The sequence below is a fragment of the Aethalodelphis obliquidens genome, unplaced genomic scaffold, assembly GCF_003676395.1.
Source record: "Aethalodelphis obliquidens isolate GAN/ISIS:26980383/991018 unplaced genomic scaffold, ASM367639v1 scaffold5, whole genome shotgun sequence".
Taxonomy (NCBI): Eukaryota; Metazoa; Chordata; class Mammalia; order Artiodactyla; family Delphinidae; genus Aethalodelphis; species Aethalodelphis obliquidens.
Genome location: NW_020837949.1, coordinates 49,000,072 through 49,017,209, shown reverse-complemented (window position 1 = coordinate 49,017,209; position 17,138 = coordinate 49,000,072). Strand labels below are relative to the sequence as shown.

Sequence of the window (17,138 nt, the reverse complement as noted above, 5' to 3'; positions counted from 1 at the left end):
TCACACTAAGCAGCAGACAGTCTGTTTAAACTGGCATTGTCTATTTTCAAGAGCTGTTTCGAAAGTCTGAACAGCTCCCATTTTGGCTTTAGTAAGGCAAATATGGGCTAAAACACACGATGCCCCTTAAGTACCCAGGACCCACTGAAGTTTCCCATAGCCACAGTCTGGCTCGACCTGGTGACAATTTTTCTGCCGTGTTATTTATGTGGTGGTTTTACTTCTAATTATGGCTCATGATGACTGTTAGTGCTGAGCAGTAAGAGAGCAAACTGCCTTGTACTGCCATTTAACTCCAGCCCATAAAACGGGTGATAAAGCCGAGGGCTTAAAACCAAAACAAACCCCCCCCCCCCCCAAAACGTAACTTTCTGTGACACGCTCACATCCGTTGCTGCCATTCTGAGGCTGGAAACTTTCACTGAGGAAGCGCATGGAGGCAGGTGGCTCCTGAGGCCTGGGAGCCTCAAATTTCAGCTCTGGCTTCATTCTTAAGTCATCCTCTATCGCAGACAAAACAACCCCGGACCGCGGATGTAATTAACACATGCCAGGTTTAATCAGAACCAGTGTACTTGTTGTTTAGAAACTACTGAAAGCAAATAGATGTTACTTAACTCCGTACATAGTGAAAGGTCTTTTGTGGTTCTCAGTTTTGATTACTATTTTTTGATGTTAAGAAGAATGCCACTTGCTGTGTATATAAACAAAGAAGATGAATGGCGGGGCTGAGAATGAGTTGTCCATAATCTGATTAAAGCAATAGAGCTGGCTCCTAGGAGAACCGCATGGGGTTTAATGATTGGGTTGTTGTTCTTAACATGTCTCATGTTCACTCTTAAAGAAATCAAGAAAAATTGTTAAGAGGTTACTGATATTTCACTCTGGCATTGGGTTATCAGAGCTTCTGACAGGAAAAGAACATTCTCTGTGGCTGGAATCCAATGTCCAGCCACATAAGCTAATTTGCCCAAATGATATTAGGAGGCATTTAAAACTGATATCTGCCCCAATCCACTCATTCTGCTCGCAGAGCTGTCATGGATGAGGCAAGGACGGGCTTGGTTTTGTTGAAGTTGCGATGTGATGAAATAGCTGAGAAATGCCACTCATCTTCTGTTTAGTTAGTTCCTTTTCCTTCTTGACAAAACGCTTCTGAATTTTGGGAAAATGTCTGCTAGTGTTTGGATTAAAAAATACGTTATTTTAAAGCTCGGGAATACTCTAGCCTGTTGGGATATTAGGGGGGAAACTCACTTGCATTCTTGAGCTCTGCAGGAGCTCACGATAGTTGAATATAATGATTTGCTACTCTACTCCTGCCTGTTAGTGAGTTCTGCGGTCCTGTGTGTGAGCGAGTGCAGACGTGTGTGTGTGTGTGTGTGTGTGTGTGTGTGTGTACATTCACGCATACATTACTCATAAGTGAGTGGTCCTGCAAATTTAAGTCGTTCTAACACCTTGAACAACATAGAGAGGGCTAACTCTGTGCATCGTGCGTTGCCTCCAGAATACCGTCAACATAAGCTCTCCGATACGTAATAAATTTCTGGAGGACCTCAGTGATGTTCAGCCATTAAGATCTTTGCTGCCTTTGAAACTACACGCTGGATAGGATTCCAGATGGACAGGAATTGGGTTATTCTTATTTTAAAACAGTAATCCAAATGATTTTGAGTACTCTAAAATCAGTTCATTAAATACATATTTGAGCACCCACTGTGCGCTAGTATCCCATTTTACAGATGAGAAAGCTGAGGTTCAGAGAGGATAAATAACTTCCTCAAGACCCCTAGCCGAGTGGTTAGTCGGTAGCTTAGTTCTAACTCTGAGCAAAATCCGTCTGATTCTCAAGTTCGTGCTCTTTCTACCACCCTATGTGTCTCCATCAACAGTCAAACCTCCATGTTTCAACAAATAGTAAATGTATTTTCTTGATAAGGTCTATGAATCTTACAGAAACCAGCGATTGGCTCTCTCCTGCGCAAGGAGAAGCATCGGCAGGCTGGGGCTTGGCCTACCTGCTCCCTGCACCTGGGCAGGTCAGGGTGTGATTTCCATGTACTTCTCAGCTCCCTGGTGTATCTGCCTCCTCTTTCCCTCACAGACCAGCCGTTGGCTTCAGTCACTTCCCAAGCCCACAGACTGAGGTTGGATTCCAGGGACACAGGAAGGACATGGGTTGGAAATGAATGGAGAGAGAGAGAGCTAATCCTCTTCCTGTCTTTTCCAAGAATTTTCCTTCTCCCGCTGGCCCATCTGGAGCCACGTGGTCACACGTTGACACCGCCACTTGAGGGCAGGGAGAGGAAATGAAAGGAGTTGGAATAAAACCACAGCTGTGCTATTTATTAAAAGAAAAATGATGGAGAAAGAGGTTGGAACTAAGCTGCTTTCTCTTAGAAAATGCTGGCAGTAATTTTAGTGGCAGGTTTTGAGCATCTGAATGTATTAGCTAAAGAGTTCGAATATAATGAGCTATGCAGTATGGTAGCGTGCAGAGCCCCAGGCTAACTGGCAGGGTCAGGGTGACCTTGAGCAAGCCACTTCACCTCTCTGGGCTTCTGTTTCCTCTTCTGCACCAGGTGCACATGGAGCCAGGCGATCCCTACGACTTCCTGGGAAAGCAGTGAGGGGTAGGGCAGATCGCCTGCTCTGGAGTCAGCTGATGCTCTGAATCTTAGCCCTGTCACTCAGTCCTTGCACGAGCTGTGTGACCTGGGGTCAGTTATTCAACTTCTCTGAAGCTCAATTTCCACTGCTGTGAAATGAGGATAAGAGGTCCCTCTCAAAGGGTCATTAAGAGGTTTAGATTGGTTAATGCATGGACAGCTTCTGGAGAAGGCATTTTCTCAGGACCGGAAGGAAGTACTGGTGAGTAGGATGCTTTGAAGGCCAGTGAGGGAGGATAACTGGTCTCGGAAGAAGTACAGGCTGGGAGAGGCTGGGGGTGGGGCGTGGGGCTCTGGGTGACCCTTTCCAAGGGAGGAGAAAATGAAGTAACTGTTAGTAGCAAGACAGAAAACAGGACGCCTGAATGCCAAGCTTCGTCAGGAATGTTGCCTTGGGGGAAAAAATGAAGTCTCGGAACACTCTTGTCTCCCTGCCTACAGCTTTTCATTTCTTAACTCTATTTTTAATGAAGATGGGAAGGTTTACAATTTTGACAGTTACATTTATTTCTACCATTTTCATCTAAAACAATACAATGAACAGCAATTATTCCACCTGGGTTTCAACTGCAGCAGGATAAATGTCGGTATTAATTAAACATGTTCTGTGTACTCTGTGTTGTCTCTTCTGTTCTCTGTCTGTCTGTCTGTCTGTATCTTTCTTTACCACCAACCACCAAACCATCCCTCTCTCCTTCTTCCTTCTCGTCCCCATCCTCCATCTTCACAGTGGGTCACAGAAAAATATCGAATAGGGACCCAGTTGAACTGAAGGGGCTGAACCATGTGCGTGAAGCAGCCCAGAAGAGCAAATCTTCCTCCGAAGGGCGCACAGAGCATCCCAGTGAAGGAAAGGGGATGCCTTGCATTCCTGGGCTCACCGTCCAATGCCTTCAGGCCACAGGGGGACACCCCAGCTGCTCCTCCAGGCAGGGAAGCTGACCTGTCCCTATCAGTGCCAAGCAGAGGCTAGAGGACCATGCACCTGAGCAAGAGGAATGAGATGAGTCCCAAGCTCCTGAGGGTTCCTCCTCAGGTGTCACTCACCCAGCATGATGTCTCTATGGACATCGAGAAAGCAACAGGAGCTTTCTTTGCATAATCATGGTCAAATATTTATATTTGTTTAGGATTTGCTTCTATAGGATTTTTTTTGTAATTTTTTTTGTAATTCAAATCAAAAGATTTCCAAAATAAATCTGAATCTCTTTTACAAGTAAACACAGTAAAAAAACAAACAAACAAACAAAAAAAACAAAGAAGAAAGTAGAACTGAAATTGCTGAAGAGGAGCAGAGGCATTAGATGTTCCCAGACATCTGAAATGAGATCATTGGAACACCTAGGCATGGCTCTGAGCTAAAGCAAAAAGGAAAATCTGGGGTGACATAGTTCATTTCATCTAACAAAATAAAGTGGGCACATCTTTTTTTTTTTTTTTTTTTTTTGCTGAGCCACTGCTTCCTGGAACAAACTCAAGGAGGAATTTATTACCTGGGTTCTTGTATAAGTGTATGTTGGATGACCAGTTGAACAAAGCCTTCAAATAGAATCGCGCACAAAGACAAAAAATGTGACATGGACCCTTTCTGAAAAGATAGCAGAGTTAAGATGACAGAGGCACACCCAATATTTGGCCACTACATTTTAGATTGGACTTAACAACATCCCTTAAAAAATAATCACTTTTAGGGACTTCCCTGGTGGCGCAGTGGTTAAGAATCCGCCTGCCAATGCAGGGTACATGGGTTCAATCCCTGGTCCGGAAGGATCCCACATGCTGTGGAGCAACTAAGCCCGTGCGCCACAACTACTGAGCCTGTGCTCTACAGCCCGCGAGCCACAACTACTGAGCCCACATGCCACAACTACTGAAGCCCACGAGCTCTAGGGCCCATGCTCCGCAACAAGAGAAGGCACCATAAGGAGAAGCCCGCACTTGCAACGAAGAGTAGCCCCCACTCGCTGCAACTAGAGAAAGCCCGTGTGCAGCAATGAAGACCCAGTACAGACAAAAATAAATAAAAAGTTTTAAAAATCACTTTTAAAGTAAATTTTTCTTATATCAAAAGTGATATATGCTTATTGTAGGAAATTTGTCAATTACAGATTAAAAAAAGAGAAATTTATAACCCCTCCACTCAGTTAACCACTATTAACATTTTAGTGTCGTCTGTCCATCTATGCAAAGGAATGCATGTCTACTTTACAAAAATAAGAAATTACTATATATAATATTTCGTTAAACATTTTTTCATTTAATCATATACCATGAACATTTCCCATTTAATAAATCTCTCCACAATATCACCTTGAATGCTTGCAATACTGTGTTGGTATTAATACTATAGAATACATTAGGAAGATGGCATTACAATACATTTAACCAGGCCCCTCCATGCTAATTATTCAAGTTTCTAACATCTCACCTTTATAAACAATTCTGTCGTGAACATCTGGGGCTAACTGTTCTCAAGGGGTCCTCTGTGACTAGATGTGTTTCAGGGATGGTGGGTCTAGTTCATTCAAGGCCAGGGTGCTCTAGAGGTCAATGAATTATTTGCCCAATGACTTGTGGGCACAATCTGTACGTTTTGCACTTTTCTAGACAGGAAGAGGAAACAGTGAAGGGAACCCACAGTCTTGATTTAGAGAGTATCTTCTGGGCTGCTTCATGAAGGGAGTAGAATTCTGTTCGATCCCTACGACCTGCAGCCTCTGGGTAGGATAGAGGCAGAGAAGACAGAGGGTGGGATCACTGCAGAGGCAGACAGGGTGGAGTTCACGCTGGCCATGGATTAGAGCCCTAATGTTCCCTGATGGGGAGGATTCTAATTTCTCCAGATGTTCTCCTCTACCTGAGAGTTTGCACATGGCAGGAGCATGGTGGCCCTGGGTAGAGGTGGAATGCATGTGGATACTCTTGCTTGTATGTAGTAAGTGAGTTTGTTACTCTGCAAAAGGTGCGTGGTATTTGGAAGTAGTTCTGCCTCTCCACGGTTCTTCAGAAGACTCAAAGGTGTTTTGTGATCTAAGCACCAACATTGAAATCTCCTCCAAAGAGCCATACGAATACCCAACTCCCCATTCCATCAGGTTAGCCCTAAGCATGAGAATCCCTAGTGGACCTCAGACAGATGAGAATTTATGTGTTTGAACACTGATAAGGAAGATTTTTTCTGGGTAATGGGGTATAATAGCACAGCTACAGAATGTCCCCAAGCATGTCTGTGTGTTCATACATGTCCAAAACCTTCACGCTAAGTATACACGGGTAGACTTAAGTATTTAATCATTACAAGTCTGAATTTATTGTAATCGTATTCCCAGCACTGTTCTTTTTCCCTAAGTGTTTTTTATTTTCTAGATTGTACTTCAACCCCAAAGGACATACTTTTGAGAAAATACTCCATTAAAGACATTGTTGGAGCAACTTTTATTATCCATTAGCGTGTTTTAAAGTGGGCTTGAATAGAAATGCTTTTTGCTAAAGTAAAAATACGTCTGTTCTATGATCTAATTGTACAATTGGTTAGAATTTTTATCTATCAGTTCAAAGGGAAACTCAGTTTCAGTGAATTTGTTTTTTAATAAAACTGTGTTATCTATGATAAGTATATTTCACTTTGTTCACATGGATTTGATTGGGAAAACATATTGAGCAGAAGTACTGGTAGAGCTTAATTTCATTGCTTTGAGAAAATGTATTGAATGCTGGTTTGAATTAAATTCTGTTTGTTTTAATAAAAGTGTATTGGCCTGAGTGTACATATATTTGTTTTAGTGGCAGTGCATTGGATCCAATAAAACTATATTGGCTTCCCTGCTTATGTCTCCTTTTCAGTGAAAATGGATTGAATGGGAAAACGAAATAGGCATGAAGCAGCCATACTCTCTGCTTGGCGAGAGTATCCAAATAACTGGGAGGGAGCGGGTTTCCATAGACTTTATATCAAAATACGCTTTTAAATTTAAATACCTTTTACCGTCAAGGACTCAGATGCGAGACTGAATTGCCACCATAAAAAGTGCAATTTTCTGAAGCAGCCCTTTCCATGGACAGGTTATGGGGCTGTCCAGAACACCAGAGGAAGAAAGTTTATGAAAGCCAAGAACAGGTTTGTCCACATCCCTTAAGCTTTATATGGGTCTCATTGGTTCCAGTAAGAGACTGTCTACCAGGCATTCCTAAGTCCCTTAAACGAGCAGAAAAGAGATCATGAATGCTCCCTACGGATGGTGCTGGCCCATCAGCGCTGAAACGGGTCTGCCTTTGAACTGATTAAAAGGGGGAAGAATTGGAATAAATGTTACCCTGAGACACACATCCGAATTGCCAGCCTTCTCATGGACCCTCAGAGAGGCATCAACTCTCCAGAGGGAGTTGACACTGGTCCTACCATCAGAGAACGGCAGCCTGTGCAAAGCGCCATGACTGCATTGTGTAGCTGTACATGGCTCCCAGATGCCCAGGCCCACAAAAACTCTTTTGCATAGGTGCCCTGACCCAAAGACTCAAGTTAAAATAATGAGGATTAATAATAATAGCAGCTGTTATTCTTTCTTTTTTTTTTTTAGATGTTGGAGGTAGGAGTTTATTTATTTATTTGCTGTGTTGGGCCTTCGTTTCTGTGCGAGGGCTTTCTCTAGCTGCGGCGAGCGGGGGCCACTCTTCATCGCGGTACGCGGGCCTCTCCCTATCGCGGCCTCTCTTGTTGTGGAGCACAGGCTCCAGACGCGCAGGCTCAGTAGTTGTGGCTCATGGGCCTAGTTGCTCTGCGGCATGTGGGATCCTCCCAGACCAGGGCTCGAACCCGTGTCCCCTGCATTAGCAGGCAGATTCTCAACCACTGCGCCACCAGGGAAGCCCTCAGCTGCTATTCTTATGTGACTGTCTCTCTGTTAAGAAAGTGTGTGCTTTGAATTGTTTTTTCCCCCAGAAGATGAACTTGATCTGACTCTTCTACCCAGTTTCATTTAGCCTTGATGAGAAATAAATGCAAATACTACTTTCATTAACACCTTTTCTCCAACTAAAGTGTTAACAAGCTGTAGACTTCAACCTTCCCATGAATAAGTGCTAATTCACAACAAGTACCATTACCAAGGAACTCTAAGCCTTTGGTGTATAGTTGCTCATTTTTTGAATGCCTAAATTCTTACAAGATCCTACAAGGTTAAAAGAGCAAAACTGATTCATGGATTTTTTTTTTCCCCTGAAATATTCCCAATTATATACTGGAAGTCAAGAATAAAATGGATTTTGTGATTTTTAAAATTTGCTGCGCTGTCCTTGGAGATAGCAAATGGTTCACTTGGTCGGAATGTAGTATTGATCTACCACATTTTAGAAGCTGTGGGGTTGAGTGTACCAGTTTCAGAAAGGAAATAGCAATGTGCAACTTAATTCACTGTCCTAATAATGGAGTTTTCAAATGATAATGCTAGGATATTTCTAGTATCAAACAACATGCATGCAGAAACATAGTACTTTGGGAAGGCTCACTGCTGGATTTTGAGGATGGCTGTGAAGTGAGACCAAATATATCTGGGAACCAGAAAATCTCATATGTAGATTTGCAGGGTCTCCCTGATCATGGGCTTAAAAAAAAGCACATCTACGGGGGTGGGGGCAATTAGAAACAGACATTTTCTCATTGGAGAGACCAATGAGAAAAAGGCAGCCCCCATCCTTCCACAAGACCAGTGAGAAAAAAGGTGCCCTCTGAAATTATCTGGGAGATGATTCCAGGAAACCCCAGAAGGTGAGTGGGAAAGTGAGGCAAAGAAAGGAGGCAGCTAGCAAAGGGTTTGCTATTAAGCAAGTGGCCGCTGAGGTCAACTGCAGATTGATCCACTGTAGCAATCTGGGTGTCAGTAGAGAACCTGTGTCTTAGGGTTGTCCTACTCAAGGGGCAAGGGAGTTGAGGTATTTATATACCATCATCGATTTATACACCAACTCCCATTCTCACTGGTCGAGAGCTGCTCCTAGGGAGTATTAATTCTCTGGTGCATCCAGCCTGCCAGGTGAGCAGAGAGTGGGCTCTGACCACCAGAAAAAGCTTTAGGGCAAGAAACGCAGTGGGAAGCAGTCAGGTTGAAGGTAAGGGCAAGGCGCTGACAAGATCTGCTCTCCCCATGAAGCTCATTTTACAGATGAGTAAACTGAGATACAGAGATTAAGTAGTTTTCCCCGTGACAGAGCTACTAAGCAGCACAGGGCGGAATGCAACCCAGCCCATTTCACTAGAAAGTCAGTGACTTAACCACTGAGCCACACTGTCTTGGCCATGCTGTCCAGCTTAAGAAGCTGGCATGTCTCCTAAGGCTTAACAACCATGTCTTGAGGAGGTTTACACTGCATCAGGGCTGAGGCTGAGTGTGGCAGGGTGGAGAAGGGCTCTGGAAGTGCTCTATTGTCTGAGCTTCTGCCTCTAGCAGTGGCCGGATAGTGATCTATCGAAGGCTGAACTGAACCTTAGTATATAGGTATCTGTTTACTAGGTGCCAAACTCAACTTGTCCTGTGGTTATATCTTCGCGAATAACCGTATGGCCAGGGCTCCTGGGTCATTTGCAGTGAGCCACGGGGGGCCCCTAGCTAGCTCCAGATTCCACCTGCCCCTGGGTCGTCCCCCTTTCAAGTTCCTCCTTTTTGCAGTCGGCTTTTCCGTTTCAGCTGCACTTGCTGGCTGCTAGCTGCTTTGTAAAGTAAGTTATGATGACTTTGTGCTAGAAAATAAAACAGCAATCCTCACAGCTGTTTTGATTCCATTTAATGAAACGGTGGTGACATCTGAATGTCACAGTTGCAGAGAGGTGGATGGGTCTGGCTGCTGAGAGTGGAAAGATCAGTATTACTCCCCAGGCTAACAGCTCCTGTGACAATTCTGCCGTTATCACTGTTCTGTGTCAGCTCGTGGTTGCTGCTACGTCCCTCTTACTAGGGAGAGACTTCAGGTGTAGCAATAGACCTCTAGCTGTTTTTCGTTACCTATAAATACAAATGGACAGCCAGGGTAGAGAGGATGCACGCAGTATTGGGAAGATGAGTAAGATCTGTCAGTAGAAAGGAACACTCAGCTAACAGTTCCTGCCATTCAAGAATCCAAAAAGCATGCTGTCTCAGGATGGCCAGTAGAATAGGTGTCATCCCATCAGAAAGTGCCAGAAAAATCTTTGGTTTCTCCTTCCCCGTCACAAATAAAGTGGAGAGAGCGGTGTTGGGAAGGTATCAGACAGCAAACATGGAGGCAAGTCAAGAAGCCAGTCTCCTCAGTCAATTATGCTAGAGTATCATCAAATCAATGAATTCACAGTGTGAGCACTTGCGGCAGATGGACAACACTTGTCGGCTCTCAGGAGCCACGAGAGTCAGATTTATTTTCAAAGCTTGTTTGTCTCATTTCTCCTGCCTGGTGCTGGAAGGCAGAGCATGCATCTGTGATTTTTCAAATGCAAGAGATATCCAATGATATTCTAGCTTGTGAGATTGGGCTCTGTGAGCTAAAATCTCCAGGACTTTTGGCTTTTTTCTCCTCAGAAGGAGGACAAAAGGGTGCAGGTTTTAGCAAGGGGTATCTCTCCATGCCTGTGGGTCTCAGCAATAGCAGCCCGAGGTTGTTTTGTTCCATGAACTGGCCTCTCGGACTTGGCCGTGATGTTGGGGGTTTGCTCCGCTGTGACCTCAGGGATGGGCTGTCAGGCCTCTTCTGCCAGAGGTGTAGCCCGAGTCAGGATGACGTGCCCTCCAGTACACGGGGGTGTTTCCAGTGGTCACTGGGCAGTGCTGTTACCCCTTCCAACCACCAACGGTTCTGGGATTCTTAGCTGGCAGAGAACTTGAGATGAGCTCTCATCCCAGCTGGTCGAGGAGGAAAGGGGTATCTGTTGAGGAGGAATTGGTAATTTCACAGCATCTGACATCAGCTCCATGGAGAGGTTCCTTTATGTGGGAGGAATCATCTTTCCCATTTTGTGTACTGGAACAAGTGGCAGTCCATTCTTGTTCTTGAAGTCAGACGAGGACTCTGTGAACTTTCAGGATCTGAATTCGCAGCCCCCAACCTAGTGCGTGACCAAGGAGCCTCCTTAGACAAATTCTAATTATTTTAGGGCAGAGCAAGTCATAGTCTCCAGGGTTGGTGGAAGCAGGTCAGAATCTCAGGCTCTGTGCCTCAGTGTGTTCATTCATTCATTCATGCATCCATCCATTCAGTTAGTTGGTCAGCAAACCTTAATGAAGCCAGAAGTGAGGTTCTCAACCCTAGCCCTCCACTGATGAATTAAATCAGACTTTCTGGGTGATCCTATCATGCATCGTTGAATCACTGTGGCAGGCTCTGAGGAGACCGTCACGTGGAGAAGGGTGATGAAATGGGACAAGGGCCATGAAAGAAATAAACCCAGGCTTCAATGGGGGCAGAGAGAAGCAGCCCCAAATACAGGTAGGGCGAGGAGATGAAGTCCACAGGGACTTTCTGGAGGAGGTGACACGGAGCTGCTTTCAAAGAAGAAGCAGGAATTGTGCGTCATCCAGTCAAAGAATGGAGCAGGCAGATCACGCAAAGTCCTGGAGACTCTCCTAGCAGCTTGCTGTGGTTGATGTCTAAGATGCAAGTGAGAGGGAGAGGGTGGGCAGACAGGAGGAGTGGTGAACAGGGCCCCACGGTGAGTGCACCACGCTGGGGTGGTCGGCCCACATTTTACAGGAAAACCCAATGAAGGGACTGAGCTGATCAGATTTCAGTTTCAGAAAAGGTCTTCTGGCAGCTGAATGAAAAAATAAATAGGAAGGGTGTTATAAATAGAGAATGAACAAACCAAAATCATTAAAATTTGCCACCTTTTCTGATTAGGGTTTATATATGAATCTTGAAGAAAAAGATACAAGGTGAAGCTTTCTTGAAAAAAAAATTACTGTAAAACTCCCACTGGATTGTTTTAGGGAAGTACTCTTTAAAAATTGAAAAACTGAATTTGAAATTGAAAAAGTAAAGGTTTGCTCCAAATATATATCTTTGGATATATATATTTTATTGCTCGAGTCTCTAAACAAATCAGTTCTGATGGGCTTTTTTTGGGTGATGATATTTGATGAGCTCTGCTGTGCCCCACCTTCCAGCTGAAAGGATAGTACTTTGGAGGGATAAGAACCCAGCTTCTGGAGTCAGAGAAATTTGGATTTAAATTCTAGCTGTGGCCCCAGTTAGCTGAGTGACCTTGAGAAATTTACTTAACCTCTCTGTGCCCCAGATTATGCATCTGTAAAGTAGGATGAAAATAGCATCTCCTTCCCAGGGTTACATGATGGTGTACATGTAAATAACACGTGCATACATGTAAAGAGCCTGGCGCTCAAAAATGACAGAAGGAACCAAAGGGCAAATAACTAAAAACAAATGGCTCAGAAAGGAAAAGTGATGATCTACTAGGTGACCCCTAGTTCTATTTTATTCCACTCTGGTGTGATCTAGCAACTTTTATTTTTTAACAAAAAGGGAAAGAAACTCATCGTCATTGTGTGGGTCAGTCTTTCCAGCCAGTCATTATAACCTCTGTGCAGGAGCACTGCATTAACCTGATAATTTCTGCTCGGAGCTCCTGAGCCAAAACCCAGGCGCAAAATGACCGTGTCTGTTCCTGCAACTCTCATGCTCTGGTGCAGGCAGAGGAGAATTTAGCTCCTTCACTTAAGATATCTACGGTAACCCATCAGCTGCTGAGCTGAAGGATGTGTCTGCGCTCCCCTTTCCCCTTTAATGTGCCATTAAATCAAATACTCTATTAGCAGAATTAGTTCATTCAGTGTCTGCACTGAAATGTCCTGCGAATTGCGTGATGTCTCTCGCAAATGGCCCTGCACTCTGGGGTCTACTTCAGCAGTTTATATCCCGAGGAGGAGGGCCACGCTGCCCAAGGATCTGCCTGCCTTCCTCTAAGTAAAATATTATGGCTTCCACAAAGGATAATTATTTCGATCATTTTGCCATGTGCAAACCTGGTGAATTCAAACACTGTCGATCTGGCTCTGGCCCAAGGCCTGCTGTCCTCACACCTGCAGCCCAGGATCTGCCTTGGCCACGGACTTGCCACTCTCTCGGCCTCTCTGCTCTGCGTGGGTCCACTCCAGGTGCTGGTGCCAAAACGTATGCTTTTGCTGAGAGTTAAAACATGGAGAAATTTTCTTCCTCAAAGAACTTGGGCTGGAACGCAGAACATCTTCACTTTTGTATTCTCCAGCAAGAGCTGTGGGTTGAAACTTAGCACCCTTATTTCCATTCCCTCTTATTTACACTTGTCACCCAATAAATGTGAAAGCAGGCAATGACAGCTGCTGTGCCTCCGTCATCACACGCTCGTGCTCTGAAGATGAGCGGGGTCTCAAGCACACGATGCCACTGACATTCACCTTGAGTATGTTGAGCGTTGGTGTGACTCTTCACGTGCCACGGCTCTAGACAGCTGCTGTGGCCACTGTGGCTGCTTTTCCTTTATGCTGAGCTGATGCACTTAGCTAATGTGCATTTAATCTGTTATCTTTTCCTAAAGTAGAAAGTCAGTGTGTTAGGGAAGCATTTGCTCCTGTAACAGACAAGCCTTAGACTGGTGTGTTGGCAAATGTTTAACCTTTTCCGGGGCGGGGGAAAGCCTGGTTTGTAGTATTTGCCAATTTCTACAGTGTAAGTACTGCTACTGTGGCTGATTTCAAGACACAATGTGACATCATTAAATGCAGAGTTGGGAAGAGATATTTGTAACCCTCCCATTACACAGTATTTCCACAAAAATAACCTCAAGAAAAGTACATAATAAATATGGTAAAATTATTAGGTTGGGATGAGTTTTGAATATTATTACCTTTAAAAAATATAATGTGTTTGTTAGTTTATGAGACTTAACTCTTAATCATGGCTGTATTTAACAACTGACTTGCAAAATTCTTCCAAATTTAATCATTGGTTTTCACAAGTCAGAATAAGCCAGCTCCAGCACATCACTGAGTTTAAGAGTATAAAATGACATTTCTTATTTACAACCCAGTCCAATGTGGATGTCTGTAGTGGCTCTCCACACGGTGAGTCAGGAACCTGGGGTCTTCCATATTGACTCTCTATTACCCCCCTGGGGACCTCAGAGCCCTCTCACTTCCAACCAGGCGTTGGGGAAAGAGCACACAGGATCTCACATGGGTGGTTTTCATGGGCCAGACTTGGAAATTGTATCTATCACTTTCATCCATGTTCCGTTGGCTGGAATTGTCACATGGTCACACCTAACTTCAAGAGAGACTGGGAAATATAATTGAGCTGTGTGCCCAAGAGGAAAGGAAACGGGGTTGGTGGGCAGGTAGCCAGTTTCTGCCACAGCACGAAGAGTGACTCCTGCCCTGGCTGCCGTCAGGAAGCAGGTAGACTAAGGGAAAAGAGCAACTGGCCCTGTTTTCCTTTCCTTATAAAGCATTCAAGAGTTTAACAGGCATAGACAGTGAAATGGATTGTTATGAAATTGGCAATTAATAAATAGAATTATGCCCGTGTAAGAACCAGGTTGTATGTTATTCAACCGTCACTGTGACTCAACAGGGATGCCAGCTGGGCCAGGATGCTGTGGCAGGTGTGGGAGCTGGTTTTTCTAAGCACAATGGTCCATCTGTCCATTGGTCTGTCCATCCATCCATCCATCCACCCATCCAATAAGCCTTTATTCAGGCCCTGTGTTAGCTCTGGATATACAGAGGTGCTTAGGGGTGTGCTTATAGCCCAGTGAGGAAGGGAGAATCACACAAGCCCAGGTTAAGATATGTGTGTAGCTGAGGAGAAAGAAGCTAAAAATCTGGTAAGTGAAAACCCTCCTGAGGAGGCGACATCTGATGTGGATCTAGAGAGAAGCATGGGTAGAGTTTTCTAGGCATAGGAGGGGGAAGTGCATTCTAGACAAGGGGAACAGTTGGTACAAAGACCCAGAGGAGTGGGAGAGCAGGGCTTGTTCCAGAAATGGCAAGAAACTCAGGGTGGCAAGAGATGGGGCTGAAAAGATGAGTTTGCAATAAATTGTGAAGACCTTTATACGGAGTACGCAGGAGTTTGGAATTTGCCTGTAGGACTATGCTTCTCAAAATGGGGCCATGTACCTCTAGGGGTACCCAGTGGTATGTCAGGACGTATGCAAATGTGGATGAAAATTTTCTTTGTTTGCTCTGTTGATGGTAAGCAATTAAAAATGATTTTTTGAGAAGTCCTGGCAAAAGTATCTCTCCATCTCAGTGGGCCAGTGCCTAGTCCTGGACCAATCCTGTGGTCAGTGGAATGCAATGCTCTGATTGGCTGGGGCTGAGTCACATGGTGTGCCCTTGAGCCTGGGGTGAGTGGTGCTACCCGAAGCTCAAGGGCTGAGAGAAGAGAAGCAGTGACGCCACAGAGGAAAATTCAGACGGGGACAGAAGAGGAGGGAGTGGCTGCCAGGAAGCCCACCAGCAGCTGACCTATACAGGTGGAAAACAGTAACTGGACGACTGTCCCTAGAACTGTCATTTGTAATAGAGAGTGAAACAGGTTTGATAGAGGGAAAAATCATTTTCTTTCAGTTTTCAGTTCGTGAAATAATGGGAGAACCAAAAGAATCAAGAGCTGCTTTTCTGAGATAGAACCAGGTGGGAAGCTGGGGAACACACCCCTTTATCTCCAGCCTTTGAAATCTAAACCAAGGCCCCATCCTGCTTCCTCTCAGGCTCCTGGCCTGGGAGGCTCCTCAGCAAAGCCAGTGGTGTCATTGTGGTCACCGCAATTATGCCAAATCATGAACCCACAAGGCCAGAGCCAGGAAGGCCCTGCCCCAAAGCAGATAAGCCAGGCTGGTAAGCGAACACCCCACACCTCACATCCTGCTTAGCAAATGGCTGCACGGAACCACAGAGCCTGAGGCAGACCCTGCAGGGCTGCTCGTGGGAAAGGACCCACAGCCAAGCAAAGGTCACTGTCTACAGGCCCTGAGCCCCACCAGAGATGTGCTATTTATGAAGCCTCTGCATGGGGGGTGTGGTAGGAGAAGTAAGACCCTGAAATCAGACAGGCCGAGTTGGTGTTGCACTCTTATCCCCTGTGGGTCCAAAGAGAGGGGACTTTACCCCTGAAACTCGTTCCCTCACACGTACGCGGGATGACACTGGCTGCCCTTCAGGGTGGCAGAGTTTCAACGAGATAGCCCAAGTAAGCACCTGGCACGGGGGTGACCCAGAACAGGTGCTCAGGAAATGCCAGTCTGCTCCATGATAAAGTGGGCGCTTAGGAGGAATCACTGTGGATGCCTAGAGCTTTCTCGAACACGATGTCATTTCATTTTCAGCACCGTGGGAGGCGAGTCTCATTGTTATTCTCACTTTACAGGTAAGGAACAGCGGCTCACAGAGGTCAAGCCATTATCCAGGGTGACACAGCTGGAAAGCGGAGAGCTGGACTTGACCCCAGGCAGCTGGGGTCTAAGGAGGCCAAGAGAGAAGGGCTTCCCCATGACGGTGGACGCAGCTGGAGATGATGCCTGGAAAGGGGCCTGGGTCTCCTGCCCTGCCCAGCGTTCAATGCCATCGGCCGCTGCTTCTCAGCGAGTAGAACTGACCGCAAATCAGGCTGGCAGCTTGGAGCCGTCCCAGCTGAGTGGAGCACAGGAGGTAAAGCGAGGGTATGAACGGTGCAGGGCACCCATAAAAAATTTACGGCCACCATCTAATTTTAGAGCCTTCATTTTTCAATAGAAAAACACTACTGTTTGTGCCACCAAACTGTGAAACAAACAGAATAATTGCCCTCAGAAAGGGTCCTCCTTAAGTATGATGCTGTAAAAATGGCCAGTGGGGAAAACCTCCTTAGGGTTAAAGTACCTCATGACCTACCTTGCCTCTCATTTTAGATCAGAAACCCTACTGGAAATTTTGCAGGCTGGGCTAGGAGAATTCTGGAGAATTGTAGTGAAGGCATTGACTACAAGGTTTCTTGTATATTTGCGGCTGGGTGGGGAGCCTTGGAGACGCCACCGGAAATACCAGATTTGACATAACGCCGGTATTCAGCAGCCCTCACACGAGAGGAAACCAAGGTGGCAGCAAAGGACGGCAAACCCGCCGTCAAGAACCAGATTGGCAGTTTCTTGCCATTGTAATGATAGATTGTTACACAGGCTGAACTAACCATTGTAATAATAATAACAGTTAACATTTATGCAGCATGTACTATGCTCCAGTAACATATTTTGATAAGGTCACAATGTCTCTTTATCATGACATTGTCAGTAGTGTATCTATAATAGCAGCAATACTCGCTAACATGTATTGACTCATTACTGTGGTTACTTTAACCCCACGATCATATTAATCTTCAAAACTTCAAAACAATGCTTTGATGCTTTTATTATTCCCATTGTACAGATAATAAAACTGGCTGACATAGTTAGTAAATGGCTGAGCTGGATTG

The 17,138-nt window shown here is 45.1% G+C and overlaps 1 protein-coding gene across 1 annotated transcript; it reads right to left on the bottom strand.

The window, feature by feature from the left end:
- Positions 1 to 1,910: 1,910 nt before the first annotated feature.
- LOC113618576 (uncharacterized) lies at positions 1,911 to 16,182 on the bottom strand. Its single transcript, XM_027102786.1, is given in 3 exon segments — positions 1,911 to 2,250; positions 3,340 to 3,690; positions 16,052 to 16,182. Coding segments are annotated over 3 exon segments (822 nt in total).
- Between the last annotated feature and the right edge of the window lie 956 nt (positions 16,183 to 17,138).